Source organism: Simochromis diagramma, unplaced genomic scaffold (genome assembly GCF_900408965.1).
Source record: "Simochromis diagramma unplaced genomic scaffold, fSimDia1.1 OVJJ01000333.1, whole genome shotgun sequence".
NCBI lineage: Eukaryota > Metazoa > Chordata > Actinopteri > Cichliformes > Cichlidae > Simochromis > Simochromis diagramma.
This window is the reverse complement of record NW_024386765.1, coordinates 3,679,891-3,699,695: the sequence shown is the minus strand read 5'-3', so window position 1 is coordinate 3,699,695 and position 19,805 is coordinate 3,679,891. Positions and strand designations below refer to the sequence as shown.

At 41.8% G+C, this 19,805-nt stretch overlaps 1 protein-coding gene across 3 annotated transcripts; it reads left to right on the top strand.

Moving 5' to 3' along the window:
• The first annotated feature begins 469 nt into the window (after positions 1–469).
• LOC120736348 (carbohydrate sulfotransferase 6-like) lies at positions 470–12,203 on the top strand. Of its 3 annotated transcripts, none has more exons than XM_040036409.1 (3): positions 470–663; positions 6,446–6,518; positions 9,030–12,203. In XM_040036409.1, exon 3 carries the CDS (start codon positions 9,109–9,111, stop codon positions 10,303–10,305), a length of 1,197 nt encoding a protein of 398 aa, XP_039892343.1. In that variant the 5' UTR covers positions 470–663; positions 6,446–6,518; positions 9,030–9,108; the 3' UTR covers positions 10,306–12,203. The 3 variants fall into 3 exon arrangements, with proteins under 3 accessions (XP_039892343.1, XP_039892334.1, XP_039892339.1); XM_040036400.1 differs by having other exon boundaries at positions 6,446–6,546; XM_040036405.1 differs by lacking the exon at positions 6,446–6,518.
• Positions 12,204–19,805: the final 7,602 nt, after the last annotated feature.

The window sequence follows — 19,805 nt, the reverse complement described above, 5'->3', positions numbered from 1 at the left end:
AAACGTTAAACTGGAAGATACTTGTTTGCTGGTTCTCAGGAGGATATGTGAAATATATGTCAAATGTATCCCTCGTGAATGATATCAAAATCTCGTTCACATTAAAAATGTCTTTTTAAAGCGTAATCTGGCCAAGAGGACAGCACAAATATAACAATATAAAACATAACAATAGTTCTGTAAACATGTTTTAAGTGGCCAAAAAAGATCGGATGGGTTAAAATGTAAGTACAATAAACACAGAGTTATAAAGGTAGTGGCTGCATTGCAACTGGTAACGGAGATAAAACACTGGGACTGGACCACAGGGCAGTTAACATCTGTAGCCTACTGCACCACACACAAGAATAAATGTTGGGAAGGATGTCTGCCATCGATGCGCCGTAAATGTCGCCTTTATAACTGTTCCGTTACACCCATCCACGCACCCACCCACCTTCCACCACTCTCCTATCTCTGTGACCAGCAGCCCCCGCCCAGCCCTCTGCCAGCCCGTCAGCCCTGCACTGCCACCGGCCACGTCTCAAAACTGCGCCTTGTGCACGGCCACTACACGAAAGTTCTCCGAGCAGCTGGTGACCGAGGGCGGCGGAGGAGAGGAGAGTTCAGAGGACTGTGGACAGGCTCCGTTGTCAGACAGCGCGACCGACAACAAAATAAAAGGTGAGACTTTTTTTCTTTCTCTTTGGTGGAATAAGAGGTAAAAAAAAAAAAAAAAAGACGAATAAATTACAACCCGCTCGCTTCTCTACGGTTACGACCCTCTTTTCTGCCCATCTTGGCGATTCTTTTACAACCATGTCAATAAATTCGTCTTTAAGACCGAGCAACGCAACAATGTAACGAAACTCCAAAGATCAGAATCCGTGACCACCCAGGTAGGCGCAGGGGACTCCATTACCCCCCGTTTATCCCCTCAGAGTTAGTTTGGTCTGTGCCGTTACACAGTCTTCTGTAATGTGATTACAAGTGCCAGCTACAAGCCTCTTCGGCCGTTTTTATTCTGTACAATATTTACCAGATTCCACGGGGTTCATTTGAAGACAGTGAATGAATGAAGTAATTAAAAGCTGCCATTATTCATGTCACGTTTGTGCTTCACAGACAGACATTATACGGGCCACACTCTGAGCAGCAGTCTAAAATGTGAGACTCTATCTGTCGTACAGATGAATATATAGCTATATTTTTTTTTTTTCAAAAACATCAGGTGTAAAGCTATTAAATTTGTCACACTGCCTTTCATTTAAAAATTTTCTCTTCCCCCTAATTTTGAAACAGAATTTGACATAATGTTTATATATATATAAAAGAAAGAATGGTGATGGGTACTCCTGAGGCTGAGTGTTTGAACTAACTGTAAACTCTGACAGGGTTATAGAGGTAATATGAGGAAGCCTGCTCTGCTCAAGTGCCCGTGTCAATCATCCTTAAATGTGGGCTTTCCTCTATAGCGTTTCCAGTGGGTAGTTGATAAGATTACTTCAGCTGATCTGCAAACACACAAACCGCTATTCAATGGAAGAGATAACAACAATAATAGTAAGTGGATTAAGAGCACTTTGTGATAGTGACAGTGGAGAAATCCACAGCAAAAATATAAAGTTACCAAATAATGTCTGAAAAAAAAAGATGCATCCCAGCTGACTGGTGCATGGGTACCACTGACCATTACTTATGTGTGCTTTCGTATTAGTGTTAAACTGGTTAAATATTCAAAGGGAGTGGAGATAAAAGACAAAGCAGTATTGATTACACGAAAGGGTGAATCAGTAACGGCCAAAAACAAAGCAAACCAAGAACACTGGCTTTGTTATTACGTTGTTCGTACTCTAAAGGAAACTACAATTTAATTTTTGAGAAACACATCAAGGGACTGTGACATCAGAGGAAATACTGGATGTGTCTATGAGTGTTTCAGGTTATGAGAAGAAATATGAGTCATAATGTCAAAGGTGTTTCTAATGGAGGATAGCTGAGAGACTGGCAAGAACCCATGTTTCTATATAAGCACATGCTTAAGGAACATTTACAGAAAATAAACAAATTTTATGAGCTGATTTATTTATGATTTAGTTCAGTTCATTTCATTTTTATTTCAAACGTGAATTCACAATCATTACAAAATATCATTCCATTCTTTTGTTTGAAACGGAGTAGGCAGAAGTATACATTAGTATATATTAGTATATATATTAGTCCCTACCCCCTCAAATTTTACCTCTCATTGATTTCATTTTGTTTTAGCCTTAAATTAAACAAACAACAAGCAAAAGTAAATCACAACAAACAAACCACAGTATAGTTACGTTCATATAAATAAGGACTGAGTGGCAACGTTTGCAGATTCACAAATGATGAGACAAACAAACTAAAACACTATTACGAACAACATTACCGCCCTGGGTTTACCCTGTTTTCTTCATTCTTATATTTGTTAAAAATCTGTTTTTTATATTTCACTTTAAACTGGTTTATGTTGTTACTTTCTTTAATTTCTTCTGTTAGACTGTTCCATAATTTAACTCCTGCTTGTTCTAACACTTTGTATTTTAAAATTCCATTTCCCTCTTTTGCAAACACTTTATTTCTTTCTTTTCTATCTTATTTGCACTGTTTTAAACGTCACCAAGTCTTGAAATTTAATAGCTTGCATTAAATTGGTGGCTGGTGATTTGCTGAATATCAGCATTTATAACAGCTGATAAATGTAAATACAAAAAGAAAGAAGAGGTGGAAAAAAAACACACATGAATCATGTTTTCAGTGTCAATGTTTGTTTCAGGTCTGCTTACAGAAGAAAACGACCAGCTCTTTACTGCACCCTGCTGTCAGAGCAGGGGAAGGAGACTGGTGTAATAGGAGGCAGGTGAAATGAGAGATTTTTTAAATATTAACCAAGATTATCAACACTTTATGTTACAGTGAGTATAGTAAAAGCCTGCCAACATGTGTTAAAGCAAACAGAGCGAGAGAGAAACCAACAAAGAAAGCACTGTTGTTGGAGATTTTCAGTTGAGTCACCCCACTTGGCAACAGTTTGATAAGCAGTAAAAACCACTTCAAATATGTAAAGCTGTTGATGCAGTATGCTTGGAATACCTCCCGACTGCTGAACCTGTGCTGCCAGCTTCCTCCATGCTATATTAGCTGTGCTGCTGGTAACAGGAGCAACGCTTCTGCTATGTAGAGTTATAAAGGCAGAGCAACAATGAACTGAATAGGACTGAACCTGTGTCCAGTATCAGATTGTGCATCCATAGAAGGTGAACGCAGAGTTTCATAGGAGAAAACCCCCATAAAATATCAAAATATACATTTTTGAAAGCACAGACAGGGACAACGAGCACTTTTCACGGTTTTTAACATTTGGCTTCATTTTAGCTGTTTGCACTTAAGAAGTTTACTCTTTTCCACGATTGGCTGATGGGCCAAGAGCACCCACAAACTCTCCTTCTCCTGGGAACAAACTAGGGATCTTTTGCTTGTTTGGCCAGAGTGTGAACAACTACGTCAAAACTGAGCAAATGTTTATTTTTACTTTTCAGAAACAAGTACGGTTCAGGTTCACAAAGACTACAGAGTACGTGATAGGCCAGCTTGAAAGGCTCATTGATTTTGTTTATACACATATCGGCTCAAATCTTTTGTCATATGTTTAAGAAGCTTTTTAGAGTTGGATCTGTACATTTACAAGATACAGAGTGGTCTAAAGAGCACTCTGCAGCTCTTATATGCATTCCATTACCAACTACAAACATCAGAAAGTACAATTAAAGAATGGCCACCTTCAGGCAGACTCCATGAACAAAGCGAGTGATTTAATTTAAGTGGATTGTTGAGGTTTGGCTGACTCTGTGGTTTATTTATCCACTGATCAAGCAGCTGCAAGACATCCTGAAACAACCCTGAGAGCCTGTGTTCTTTCATGCACACAGAGCTGAGCAGGACGAGCAGCGAGTGTTTTCGAGTAGCCGCTTTCTCAGAAATGATAATCACAAGGAAAGGTTGCAGCTGGCGCAGCTCGCTATGCAGGTGCAATAATGTATGCTTCTTAGCAGACGAATATCTGGATCTCTTCGGTGTTGCAGCGCTGTAGTTCACGGTGCTGCTTGCCAGCACTGTTCTCCTCACAAAGACAGCAAAGTGTCTCCTGCACTTGGACTCACCACGTCTCTGCTGGCAAACAGAAAGAGACGCATCTGTTCCCAGACTCAGTCTCACTGCAAACAAACAGTGCACGAGCAGCTGCACGCAAGGCGTCGCACAATGTCTGCACACAAGACGCTGCAGATCCATGTTTACACAAGGTGTGTGTGTATAATATCACACAGTCATAAATTATATAAATCCAGATGAAGATTGGGGTATTAAAAGCATTTACCTTTTGTTTACTTCTCCATTGTTCAGTGTGCTGTCTAATCTGTTCAAGACATAAACAGGAGAGAAAGTCTTAACTTGTCAGCACCTTCATGAGTAATTAAATCTAAGAGGCGGGGTAATACCTAATGTCAAGTATGTTCTTCATGCAGCCTGATCAGGGCCCTGCTCTACAATAAAGCTGCAGTCACGCTGCAAGATTTCATACTGTTCACCAGATATCATCAAATACACCTGCTCTCCCTGCACAGCTTGCTACACAGTGTGTTACATACACTGGATATGTCGTGTACACTTAGGGTTGGAGTTTCTAATCATAGTGTTATGGTTAGAAATAAATAAAGATTGTAGGGGACACTTAAATAATTTTCAAGATTTTATTGAGAAATAAAGATGGGTTGCTTAAGTTCTCTGGTTATTTCCTACTGTCATTCAGATCAATTTAAAGGCTGCGTGTGCAGGCTGCTGGGATTAGTTAGTGCTAGGGAACTGTGGCAACGTTTACAGTAATGAACTGTGCTGAACTTTTGCTCAACTGTGAGGTTCACATGGTTGAACCTCACAGTTGAGCATACATTTGAGACTGTCAAAAAATGTCTGCTCAAAAATGTTTTAGCCACTTACTTTAGCACTTGTACTGAGCATGCATGTCTTTTACAAAGAACCAGAAGCAGTCAACCATCAAGCTCAGATTTAACAGCATCTTTGTTAGAGAGGGTTGAAAGCCAATCGGGATTTTCGTTTCTTTGACGATTCAGCACTTCAGCCTTACAATGCTAAATTGTGCAGCATCACCTCAGGGAAAGTTTCCACTTTTCCAGCTGAGCAGCCTGTTGAAATTTAAGAAAGTACAAAGTGATCTGAAACTTGACATTATCTGGCATTATTGCCTCTACATCAGATCTGCGCCCACATGCAAGTATGTGGACGCGCATTACAGTTGTCCTGGTTTAAGCAAGACATTCATCCAGATATTTTAGTATTTAGTGATAGCTCAGTTAGAAAATAATACAATAAAATCCTGCCTTTCAGTACAAGTGAGTAAATATGGTTTGAAAGATTTCTTTTGCCAGTTGTGACAAGTTGTTAATTTTTAAGATTATTTTTCTGCATTTATCTGAGAGTTTAAGAGGAAGGTTACTCAACAGGTAAGGGGTTCTTATAGGGAAAGGATCAGCAGCTAACAAGACTGTAACTTTCTCAGGTTTCATCTTCTGTTATTAGCTAAATGTCGAGCTTAGCGTGTGTTTTTCGGTGGATGAATAAGTGCTTGTCTGAAAATATTTGAGGATTGAATCTTTGACTGATACTTTCATGCACCAGGGGGGGCTGGAGCCTATCCCAGCTGTCATAGGGTTGAGAGGTAGGGTATACCTTGGAATCTGAAAGAGGGCTGACACAGAGAGACACACAGCAATTCATACCTATGGGAAATTTGGAATCACTAATTAATAATTAACTAATTAAATACTAATTCCCACTAACTTTGGACTGTGTGAGGAAGCCATAGTACCCAGAGAAGACTCACTCAAACATTGAGAAAATATGCAAACTCCACACAGAAAGGCCCCAGATAGACGAGTCAAACTCAGGCCCTTCTATCTGTGAGTAGCAGGTGGCTAAATGCCCTGACACCTGATAGTTTCAATAAATGAAATAGATTTTTTAAATATATCACCAAATCCCAGCAACAATCACCTCGAGGCAATTTGTATGTAAGGTAATGACTCTACATTGATACAGAGGGAAATTCCCAACAATCAGACGACCCAGAGAAACAGAGAGAGCAGGAATACAGTGGCGTGATTAATACCTGTGTAAAGTTTCAGCGGTTAATGTGTGATGTTTAGGTCTGATTTTTTCACCATGTTCAAAATCTGCCCATGTGATTCAAAATGTTTAAGAAGGGTGGTTCACATCAGTTACCAACTAACTAGGTAGTTATTGCCACACTAGGATTTCACTATCACTGTTTCACTATCTCGAGGGTCAAAAGTTGATTAGCTCGTGTCCCAGCCTGTTCAGACATCTTATGACATACTAACATGATTTGCTTTATCATCAGGGATCTTGCTCTTCTTCCTCCTTCCTGCACTCGGTGAAAGAAGAATGCTGCCAATATTTTCAACTGTCATCAGGTGACAGCATTCCCGTCATAAGCCGCCGGTGAGGTGACACGCCTCACATGTTAGCATGTTGCGTAACATTGGAACATTAGGGGAGAGATCAGAGTTTTGTATAGGGTTGGTTTAAAAGTATCTAAAAAGTATCAATAGAAAGTATCACATTTAAAAGTAGCCAAAAGTTATAACTTTACTAAAACCATCTCATATGCAATGAAGTAACAATAAAACTGGACCCTTTATTTTCTATGAAAACACATTTAATGTAAATGAACTTTTTTCTTCTTCAATCCTTAAAAATGTACACTGAACAGCTACATAAAGGCCGCTTGCTACACTGGCATGATGCAGGAAAAATCATTCAGTGAAGCCGTGCCAGTGTTTGCAGTTTTCTCTCTGCAATAACCCGAGCTCTCTCTGCATTTCAAACCAACAAATGTCTCAAAATCCACCAATTAAGATGCAATCATGCTTCTAACTTGTTCTCTGGATGACAGCTTTGCTTGTAAATGTCACTGAATTCTCAGCACAGTCTTTGTTTTTAACATGTTTAGTCCAGTGGAAATGCTTCAAAGATTTCAAGATAGGCAGGAAAAAGCACAAAAGTCATTTCCATATTCTGTCAGGTCTCTCATATATGAAAATTACTCTTGTATATGAAGATTGCCCTGCAAAATTGGTTAAATTGACAAATATTGTAGAACACATCATAAATAAATAATAATAATAAAAAGCAAGCAGAATGGGAGGTGGTTCTTTGGGATTCATGTGATTTTGTAATGGAAACTCTGAGTCACTTAAAATAGACTGTGACAATGGATGTATGCTCGTGCGTATGTGTAGAAAGAATGAGGTAAAAATGCACTGAGCTAATTACAAACACAGAAGTACAACAGGAAAAATTTGCAAGAGCGTTTTGCAATCTTATCTGCTTATCTGTTTTATCTGCACTGAAAATGAAGGTGCAAACATGAATGGGTAAAAATAAACCTGAAAAGGTAATGAATGGATTCAAATACCTTTTCACAGTTTTTGCTGAGATTGTGCCGGAAGGTCTGACTGTGCTGTGTGTAGCACGTGACTTTGTCAGGTACAGTCAGTGCATGATGTGTTCCAAGTGTGAGGAGTGTATCTATCAAATGAACCCAATCTTTGGTTTATTAGCTGTCAGTACACTAAATAATATTAGCAACACATTATTTACAAAGTTAGATATAAACATTATATGGGCTATAATAGATATAAGCTAGTGACTTAGTCTGACTGGCTGAGTGTCATTTGAATCCTTTTAAATTGTTGAAACTTGCTCAGCTTGTAATTTGACGCACTGACATTAGCCATAATCTTTGCAGACATCTCTATAAAATGTCTAAGGTGAGACTTTAGATGAAAACAAAACTGTAATAGAATAAGAACACAATGGATTTCTAAGTAGTGCTCTTAAAGGATATTGCTCCACTTCTTTGACCAGTTCACTCTGCACTAGTTTATTGTTAGGTTCTTCATCTATGTAAAATGTTTCTTTACTCAGGGCTTATGGGCTTAAAGCTCATTAAATCATCATTTCAGTATCTCAGATTGTGTTTTGTCAGACACATGATAAAAGTATTTAAAATTTACCTAAACCATATTTACAAACTTATTTGCCAAGAATTTCAGCACGTGTGGTGTGGCAGGGAGGCAATCACATTGTTGCACTGCTGGGGTGCCAGGTCAGGCCAGTCACACACAGTAATGATGTTTTTGAGCTGTGGGCAGGTGCTATGTCATGTTGGAAAAGAGAAGCAGCATGTCCATAAAGCTTGTCAGGAGATATAAGCATGAAGTGTTCACACATCTCCTGGGAAATGCTGTGTTGGCTTTGGACTCGATGAAACACAGCAGACCAACCACCACCACCAACATAGAGGACATAGTATCTCAAACCATTCAAAAACCTGGACTCCTGTACCTAGGCGCTATGAGCCTGAAATGAAATACAAAAATCTTTGTACAGGATGTCGATGATCATTTGGTTAACCGTTGCATCGGCAGTTGTCCCCATGATTGTGGTTTTAGTGCTAAACTAGACTGAGAAATACACGCCATTCACGTGCAAACTTTGAATTAAATATGCTAACACTTTGAGATAATAGATTTCTGATTTTCATGAGCCATAATCATCAAAATTAAAACACTTTAAAATACTTCCACTATACATGTAATTTTTTTTAGCATTTAAAGCTGCACAAGGCCTCATTTACTGGAGCAAGTATAACTAGTCTCTAAGTAAAATTAATCTAATTTATTTATTATTTGAGCTTTTCATCAGATAAAAAAACTGATAACAAAAGTCATATTTTCTTAATCCATATTGTGTCACTATTAATGTCCCAAAGTCAGCTAATTTATAAGAGCGTATGGGCTGTCTCTTCTTGACACATGCTTGATAATGATTTGCAAGAGATTTTGAGTGCTGCATAAACATGATTGTCAAATCTTGAATATGAATTTCTCTCTCTCTGTCTGTCTTGCTTTTTAATGCAGCAAAGATAAACACCTCAACACAGGACCAAAGAGAGGATTCAAACAAAGGACGACTGTCTGACAGCAGCTCACAGCCACGATGCCGCGCTACAGAGTGAACTGCAGCACCATGATGTTTCTGGTGATTTTACAGGGGGCAGGAGTAGTGCTGTTCTTTAGCTGGTACACCCAACTCAGCCCCTGTGACCCACAACCCTCCAACGCCAAAGTCCATGTTCTGCTGCTGTCATCGTGGAGATCAGGCTCATCCTTCCTGGGCCAGGTGTTCAGTCAGCACCCGTCTGTCTTCTATCTTATGGAGCCCGGTTGGCATGTGTGGACCAAGCTGCAGAAAAACGGTGCAAGGGCGCTTCGAATGGCAGTGAGGGATCTCTTACGGAGCGTGTTCCAGTGTGACTTCTCAGTGATGGAGTCCTACCTTCCAGAGAACCACAATGTGTCGTCTTTGTTTATGTGGAGTCACAGTCGAGCTCTGTGCTCACCACCAATCTGTTCTCTTACGCCACGTAATCAGTTCAGCAACCAGACTCTGTGCCTAGAGAAATGTGGTGCTGAGGGACTGCAGGGGGTAAAGCAGGCGTGTGACTCTTACTCTCACGTGGTGTACAAAGATGTGCGGCTCTTTGAACTGGAATCACTTTATCCACTTTTGCAGGACTCGAACTTAGATCTCCGCATCATCCACCTGGTCCGAGACCCACGGGCAGTTGTGCGGTCTAGGGAAGAGTCAGCCAAGGCCTTTATGAGTGATAACGCAATCGTCTTGGAACAGAAACGCATTAAGGAAGCAGATGTACAGTATCAGGTCATGCAGGAGATTTGTCGCAGCCATGTGCGTATCAACGAGAGGGCGGTCATGAAGCCCCCTCCATTTCTAAAAGGCCGCTACAAATTGGTTCGCTACGAGGACATGGCACGCAATCCACTCGAGGAGATCAATGCCGTGTATCAGTTTGTAGGTCTGGAGATGACCACAGAGCTGGCCACATGGATCTACAAGGTGACCCACGGAAAAGGCAAAGGCTCTATTAAAGAGGCCTTCAAGATCACGTCGAGGAGCGCTACCAACGTCTCCCAGGCTTGGCGCACCATGCTGCCACACAACAAGGTCAGACGAATCCAGGAAGTGTGTAAAGGGGCCATGTCGTTGCTCGGGTACAGGACGGTGAACAGTGAAAAGGAACAGAAGAGGCTTGACATAGATCTCCTGGTGCCACGGGAACCCTATCAGTTCAGCTGGTTGCCTGATAAAACACAGCATCCTAACAAGAATTAGAACTGGAATGACAAAGACTTGTTAAAACAGGAATAAAAACAGACTTTTTAAAGAATGGACTACTCAAAGGACCGGATAAAGGTACCACCCTGCCCTGGTTCTCCTGGTTTGGGGGCCGAAGTGGGGACACCAATAATACCAAAACTGAAACCATAAACTCTGGGGTAAACCAAGGTCAAAAGCAAGAAATCAAACTAATCAAAACTAGGTCTGCTGTTGGTGTCAGCTGCTGTCAGGGGATGTATGGAGACACAGTTTTTGAAGTGGCCAGTTGACAGTGGGGGCCAATCAGCAGATGCCATTTTGAAGCCAGCCCAAAACAGCTCACCCAATCAGACAAGGGACATGTATAGTCTCTTAAAGGCACAGACCACACACAAAAACAGTCCACAGACTCACTGACAAAATAATTTATGACAAAATGATGTAACATAACCAAAATCCTGATTTATGATGTGCCACATTAAACACACAGAGCCGGCCATGGCCGTTGCATGCCACATTGTTTTAAGCATATGCATCAAACCATTGTCTCCTGAAGGCTTGATTCATGATGATGATGATGCTGCTATTTGATGCTTTCTAGTGGCTACTCTTGCTCTTCAAATCCCTTATGTGCACCTCAAGGACAACCAAGACATATAGAACAAATAAATACAAATGTTTCCTATGCAAAGTCTTTAATGGTGCAACACGATGCATAAATACTGACCAGCCTCCAAGTATCACCAGCACCTGATGTGTTAACGCACTAACAGCACTTAGAACTGAAGGGCTACTCATTTGGGACCTCACATACTTTTCTCATGCTGATAGTGTGAGAAAAGTTAAGAAGCTGCAGAGAGCCGTGAGAAAATGCATTAGCACAATGAAACGCACCTACCCTCTCTTAGCAATGTGCATGTTATTAATACGGTACAGCCAGGAAACTCACTAACTGGACTCAAGCTTAATTCATCCCGCAGTAAAAAGTAATGGGTGGGAATCACCAGACACCCTGCAGTATAAAAAAACAGGTATTGACAAAAAATCATGGTTTTTTTGCTTCAAAATGAGTCAAGCACGCCAACGCTGTTACTAAAACCTGCCATAAATGTTGCCTTAAGATGGAGTCAGTCTGCTGTTACTCTGCAAATGAATGTCTGACACATCAAAACATATTGATGTAACTGACAAAAGTCTCACAGCATGGGATAGATTATCTGTTCCTTCTCAGACCTGCTCTCAGCTCAGAACTAACAGCGTTATTTTGCATCCTGGCTCCATTTAAGTGCCTGAGAATTTAAACATTATTTTTTTTGCTCCCACTTGAAACTCCTCACTTCCACAGTGTATTGTAGCTATGAAGGTATGCATTCATTCATTCACTCAAGGAGTGGAATTAACATGTTTACTTAAACTGGATAAAAGTGCTCAGTGTCGTTATTTACATTTGTTTACGGGATCTGTCTGTTTTATTGATTAATACTTGATTACACTGAAATGTCTTTTAATGAGTAGCAAATGTTAAATCACGTTGATTTATATCTTTACAGTAAGAGAAAAAGGATAAATGAACTACTGTTAATCGTGTTTAGGGTGCTTTGTAGTAAAAAATGTACATTAATTTTTTTTAATGCATAAACAATTGTCAAAGGTTTTTTTTTAAAGATGGACTTCAGCTATAACTTGGTGTGAGTTTTGTGTTTCATATATGACTTAGTGTTCTGATTGAAACAATACACTTGTACATTTTTGGAAACTTGCTATGAAGTACAGAAGTGTTTTACATCATGGAGTAAAATACATAACAAAATATTGTTTATTTGAGATGATATGTACTCTGATTTAAGGTTTATTTCATCAATGGGAACTTTAAATGGGTTATTCTACTCATTAAAAACACTGGTTAGAATCTCTTTTGCACTGGTTTGGGTCTCTTTTCCATAAGCAAAGATAAAATCTTAAATACACAGACTCAAGATCTCAAAAGGAAACTAGTGCTCTCCAGTTTGAAGGGATGGGCGGTCCAGCAAGCTCAAAGCAGAGCAAAGAGTAGTGGAAAAATTAGAGGCATGTTTTGACGTGAAACTGAACATGCGTTGGAGAATACCACCACTAATCATGTGACCATAGAGCCCTGTACTAGGAAGCATGTTCTCAGAAGAGTAAAGAATAAAAATAGTACCGTTCACAATACATAAACAACATAGTTAAAATAAAAGGTCACAGGCGGACACTGTCAGGGCCTAACATTTACTGTGAGATGCAAAAATTTACACATGGGTTACTCTGTTTCAAAACAGCCAACATTCAGAACATTTCCTGTTCGACTGTCTCTGTCTGTTTAAAATATTAAAAACAATTTCAAGCTGTTCTGGAAAGTTGCATATTTGAGCACAAATAATTAAAATAACTTTCTTATTTATTTAATATTTCACTACAATACAAAATTAAGGATATAGAATACTTTTCGACAAAAAAAAAAAGCCATTTATTGTAAATAAAATGCCATTTTCATTTACTTTCATGTTGATTCTAGTAACCATGGCAGGTTATCTTTGACAGTCTTTGAGATATTCATGTTCAATCATTGTAGAAGATTTCACTATGCAAAAAAGGCCTGAAAGCGGCTCAAAAGACCCTTGAAAAACATATGGATCTGAGAGTATTTGATTTCGCAAGATTGTGCAAGAGAATGTGAGAATGCTAGTTGAATAAATGTACATTTGACCATATTGTTGTTCACATAGGAATCTGGTTTAACACGAGAACAACTGACAGGAGTCAGCAAAAGGTCACCTGTCACTGGTGGGTGTCTTTTTGGGTTTTTAACACTTTGCCTGGAAACAGGTGTAACAGGTATATTCTGGCATGGTGACGGATGTACGTACCGGCTAAAGAAAGTGGAGTTGCATACAGTCTCACAGAGAATGGTTTCCTGAAGTGTTCTGAAACATTCTATGGCAGCGGGGTTTAAGTCTGAGGAAGAAGGAGCTCTGCTACCTCGGTAGTGTGGAGTGGAGCGAGTGCAATCGATTGTCCATCATTCAGTGGCGCTCATCGACTCAAACCTCCAGATTCTGGCAAAAAAATGGTTCCAGCTTCGTTGATCCTGCTGATGCTGTCCACGAAGTATTGAATGGATTTTGAGATTTGTTTCCATACCCTACCATCAGGGCAACACTTCACATTTTTATTTCACAACTTGATAACACAATGTCCTTACAAAACAGTTTTCATTGTCCTATAGCCTGAAATCTTACATCAAGCATCCTTACCAGGGGCGTCAAACTTCTGGCCCGCAATACCATTAAGCTCCTTTTTCATTAGTACCTACTTGGATTGACCCACCACGACTTGACTCTGATCCATTGGTTTTCTATTACAATCGAGTGCCACCTAATGTGTGTGGTCTTCGTCATAGCAACGCTGACGAGGGTCCTGTGACATAATTAGTATGTGACATGAATGCTACAACAAAGGTGGATGTCGAGGCAACGATGTAACTGTTGCTCAGTCTGTGGTTTTTTGTGAGACTGGATGAACAGAGCATTGTTTTTGTAGCCATTTTCCTCGTTGCTGGATATCAGAAATAGCAGCTTTGATTTTTGTGAATAACCCACTGAGTGATGCCACTGACCAGCCAATTGGTGGCACGCACTCTGGGTATGATGTCATATTTTAGTACCTGCTTGAATTGCTTGGAACCCCAGCTGAGCAGTTACTATTCTGCTATTCTGTTATATATAACTGGTCTGCAAGATAATTTCATATGTCAGCTATAAATGACCCTTTGGTATTTGCATGTAACTGGCCCGCATGATATGCCCATGGAAGTAAAGTCCCACATGGATTCTCAGCAGGGCTGAAGATTCGGCTCCCACATACAGTTCAGTATTGAATATTACATAAAATAAACTCTATAAAAAGTGTCTTTGAATGGCAGATATGCAGAAATGTGTGCATTTCGCAAAGAGCCATGGCTTAGTGTCTGAGAGTCTAAATGAGTCTCACGGGCCTGAAAGTGCACTAGAAGCTAATTATAATTACAATTTATAATTCTTAACTTTGATCTGATGCTCACCACAAACAGGCACCAGCAGAAATTTTGGACTTTGGACAGCAAATTTCAGGACAATTATGACATAATCTTTCAGAAAACGAGCTTAAAAATACCAAGTCACTTAAAATATTAATTGACTCAGATGACTCCGATTTTGAGAATCAACTTTGCTGCCCTTTGAAATCAGTGTGTCAGGAGTAGTGTCGTGGATGAGAGAAGGAGGACCCAAATGCTGGACTCACAGGTAGGTAGGTGAAGGTTGGTCTTTATTATCAACGGAGTGAACAAACAGAACAGGAGTAGGAAAGGACTCGCTGGCTGGACGACTGACTGAAGGAAGGACTGAATGGCTGGCTGACTGAACGCAGGCGGAAACGACAACATAACATCACATGTACTTCAATGACACGACAACGATCGGATGGAACTGAGGACTTAAATACACGCTGGGTGATAAATGATTAGAAACCGGTGAGTACGCAGCTGAACTTAGTCTGACTAATGATACATGGAAATAACTGGAACACAATACGCAGGCGGTATGCTGGCACAGAAAACATAGATGTGAAAATAAACTGAACATGACAAAACGGAAAACACTGGGTCAACGACCCAGGAACCCTGACAGTACCCCCCTCCTCCTCTTCAAAGGCTGGCACCCGACGGCCAAAAGAAAGAAAAACCAGAACAGGGCGGGCGGAGGGGGCCCAGGACGGAGGGACGGAGTCCAAAACAAAGACCGTTCCGGTGGGCGGCCCCGTGGCCGGTGGCCGAGACAGTTCCGGTGGGCGGCCGAGAGGAAGACGCCCCGGCGGTCGAGACGAGACGGGTCCAGTGGGCGGCCACGCCGGCGATGACGTCCAGAACGTGGCTTGGGCGACGGCCTGGCGGCCGCAGGACCAGTCAAAGCAGAAGCTGAGGCTGAGTCTGATGCTGGACCAGGCGACGGCACGGGAGCCGGGGGTGACGGAGCCACAGCTGTATAGCCAGCGGGTGCGGAAACCCCTGGCTGAGGAGCAGGAGAGCTCACAGCTGGCTCTGGGTGCTGTGGCTGCAGGTCCGGGAACTGAACAGGATGGTGGACGGGCGACTGGGAGACAGGAGGCGACTGGACTGACTGGACAGGGGCAGACTGGACTACAGGGGACTGGAGCAGACTGGACTACAGGGGACTGGAGTGAAGGCTGAACAGCAGGTGAGGGAACTGACTGGAGTGGAGATGCTAAGGGAGGAACAGAGGTAGGTGAGGCTGACGACGGAGCTGAGGTTGGTGTGGCTGATGGCCGAGCTACAGACTGAACTAGACAGGGAGATAAATCTACAGCCTGGGCTAGTAAAGCTGGTGCCTGAGCAGGGGACACTTCAGCTAGCCTAACCAGGGATAAAGCTAGTGCGTGAAAGGCTGGATCAGGTGGTGGAGGAAGTGGTGGACTGATTAGCTCTTCCAAGCCTCTAGGGGGGTCAGGCTGGGTTCTGGCTGCCCTCAGCCTGGGCGCTGGGACAGGCACGGGAGGTGGCTGGACACCAGTCACCCCCACCTGAGAAACAGAAGCGGGTGTGGCGGTAGACTCCTGGGAGCTCCTGGGAGCTGGCACTGGTGTGGGTGTAGACTGACTGACGGGAGTGGAGATAACGACTGGGTGTGTGATACTAGCAGGTTTATCGGGGATTGTTCTGGTTTTTCTGCCACCACTATTTACAGTCTTTAGTTGAACTGTGTCCGGAGGTGTTGAAGTGCGGGGATTGTCTTTAATGAATCCCAGCTCAGAGGGAGCAGAGCAGAAGAAGTCTTCCCAGTCCACATCGTCCTCTAGGAGGGAAACTCCCCATGAATCAGAAGTGAGTGTACTGTGCGTTTTAAGGGAGTAATCAGATGAAGGGTGTGGAAAACAGTCACTGGCACTCACTCCCGGGAGTTGCTGAAAATGGTCCATATTATGGCGGCGTGTGCGCCGCTTTCTCCGGGAAGAGGAAGCGGCCGGGGTAAACAGCTGAGCCTCTGGCGCGGTAGCCTCCGTTGAGCCGAGGTGGGAGGCGTAGCCGCTGTGCCGTGGCGAAGGTGGAGGTCCGGCGAATGAGGCGGCGGGTGTGTGAGCGAGGAGCGGAGCGGCGAGAGAGGGAGCGGCCGAAGCGCGGCGTGAAACGTCCACTCTCCGCGGCAAATGCTCCGGTGCAGGTGAGGCAGCAGGTGGGGGAACGCGGCGTCTCCGAGGCCCGCCCAGAGCCAGGAGAGTCCCCTCGAAGACGTGCTCTCTCTGCGAAGAGCCGCTGTCTTCCCCTGAGCTCCTCTGCCCAACGGGAAAGCGCTGCCTCCTGCCGCTCAAAAAGGTCCGAGTCCGCTGGGTCCACAACGCGGGGTCGTGTCATTCTGTCAGGAGTAGTATCGTGGATGAGAGAAGGAGGACCCAAATGCTGGACTCACAGGTAGGTAGGTGAAGGTTGGTCTTTATTATCAATGGAGTGAACAAACAGAACAGGAGTAGGAAAGGGCTGAATGAATGAATGAATGAATGGCTAGCTAGCTGATTGAACGCAGGCGGAAACGATAACATCACATGTACATCAATGACACGACCACGATCGGATGGAACTGAGGACTTAAATACACGCTGGGTGATGAATGATTAGAAACCGGTGAGTACGCAGCTGAACTTAGTCTGACTAATGATACATGGAAATAACTGGAACACAATACGCAGGCGGTATGCTGGCACAGAAAACATAGATGTGAAAATAAACTGAACATGACAAAACGGAAAACACTGGGTCAACGACCCAGGAACCCTGACACAGTGGAGGATAACAGCACTGTGGTTGCCGATAAGTATTTCTAATAATCGCCAAACTGCCTATAATTATTATTTTTTATTATTTTAATTATTTGGTCTTTTGCAGAATGATACCTAGACTACCTAGACCTTTGTCATATCAGACAAAGAAAAGCAGATGTTGATAAGTCAGCATATCTGCTTGTAAAATAGCTGAAATAATTAAGTGATTATCAAAACATGCATTGTCTTCCACCAATCATCCCTCTTGATAAAAGACAGCACATTAAATGTTGTTACAGAAAGTATAACCGGTATAATGGGAAGCTTCAGAAAGTCAGGGGTGTTGAGTGTTTAAGTGTGTGCGGGTTTCAAAAACAATGAAAAACCTGTCAAATCCTCTCTTACAGTGACACGCAGCTTGTTCTGCTACATGCTCTTGTTTGGTGACGTACCACAAACTTGGACAGTCTTTCCAGTTGTTTTGCAATTTCGATGTGAGCTCATGCTTTAACGGTAACTGCAAAACCTGATGAATGACTTCTTTGTAGCTGCACACACGTATGATGGATATTTCCCAAACTCTGATTTCGACAGACTTACGCGCTCTAAGAATCAGTGTCCCACTGTGTCATGCTATCACGACTGCTGCAGATGCACTAGATACTGTTAAATTAATAGTTAACCTGACCTTGGTTCTTACTGCAGTAAGCCTTGATGTGGGTATTTACGTTTTCGTGATCAGACCGTATGACAGAACTGTATGGCTGTTATACTCACTGCTGTACCTCTCTCAACTTCCTCCATGCATATTGACAACTATTTCAATCAGAAATTTCACATTTGGATACATCACTCCATCAGACCTGTTGTCACTGATTTTTGAGTCCAGTTCTTTTGGCATCCCTCAGCCTTTCGTCCCTGTTCCACACAGTGACCGTTCGAGTGAAATCATTTCTGATGATGCGTCAGTGAAAAGTAGATGAATCAAGCGAAGGGCCAGACACATCACTCAGGTCTGGCATCTAGATTTCTTCCCCCTGTGTCTTAAGGACTTAAAGACTACTAGGTGTCTTCTGTAGACAGGTTTTCTGCTATTAGCTCTTACTTGTTCAGTGTGTTTAAGAAAGCCAGTACTTGTCCTTAACTGTAAAATCAATAAAAAGTAGTAAGGTGTCCAAAGCAGCGGTTTCCAGCATATGTCGGATAAATTTACATCCGTAAATGTTTGGAAAGTGACATGAAGTTGTAACTTTACTTCGTACACCATCTCTGTGAATTTGAAATCAAACGATATGTTATTGAAGTCAAAGTTTCCACTCAAAAGTAATCGTACAAACTATGATTTAAGGCACAACAAAGAAGGGAAAAAAGTATTTGTACATATGTTATGTGCTTCTGTTATGTGGGGTGGCTGTAGCTCAGGAGGTAGAGAAGGTAATCTACTGACTGGGACGTTGGCAGTTTGATCCGTTAGCTGCTTTGATCTATATGCCAAATATCATTGAGCAAGATCCTTTTAAGAGTAAAACAATTGAACACAAACAGACAATTCCTGGAAGTAAAAACACTGGCATAGAATAAATGTGTCATTCACTGTAATGAGTGAGAGAATGAAGTGTGCTAGCTACTATTGCTACTACTATTTCACTTTGTAAAATGAGTCAATCAAAAATTGTATAGGACTAATGACAGCAATAAATATTGAAATGTATCCCTGTCTGTTGTTAAGAACCTTGACAGCGTCACACTGTAAGAGGATGATGAGGTTTTCCTAATAGAGGATATCACTGGGATGCCATGGTTTGCTTGAGTCACTAATAAACATATCGTATTCTTATTTTCATGCTTTCTCTGAATATCCAGTCTACAAAGCTGTATCCACTAAGAGAGAACCTGGAATATGTGTTTCGTTTTGCAATATAATAAAAGAATTTCCCTAATACCCACATTCATTGGACCATATGTTTCTGTGCAATTTACTGATGTTCCCTATGCAGTCAATCATGAAGTTACTGTATGGAAAGCGAGACAGTAAATACATTCAATGACTGCATGTGAGTGTGTTTTAGTGTGTCTGTGTGTGCGAGATGTTGCTCTGAAAACATGGAGTGAAGCCATTTGTCACAGGTTCCCAAAGACGAGCAAAAGTTTCAATGATAAAACATTTGGATTTGGTAGACAGACAGCCGCTCTACTTTTTAGATTAGGCTTAAAACTTCTCTTTTAATAAAGCTTAGAGTTAAGGCTGGATCAGGTGGCCCTCAATCCTTTCTTGGCATCATGGGCTGTCCTGTCCCCTCCCTGATGGACAGTTGTTAATCCTGCTGCCTCAGCAGAGCAACAAACACTATCGAGGACAGCTCCCACCCTGGTGTTGACCTGTTCAACCTGCTTCACCCAATCCAAGGACCTCCCTCTATACACACAATAAACTACCATAACTACTGTGCAATACTTAATTAATGGTAAATATATAACACCTTTTTTCCCCGATGTTTGAATATTTGTTATTTTTGAATACTGTTCATCTGTATATAGTGCTGCATAACTATGGACTTCACTCTTCTTTCTTTCTAACATGTCTGCGCAGAGTAGGAGATGCTCTGTGTATACCATTGTACATGTTTATAGTGACAATAAAAAGAATTCTATTCTTATTCTATTTACTCTGCAATAGGTCAAGG

What these genes read in the sequence shown, in the direction of transcription:
- LOC120736348 (XM_040036405.1), top strand. Translation starts at nt 9,109, where the DNA reads ATGCCGCGCTACAGAGTGAACTGCAGCACCATGATGTTTCTGGTGATT.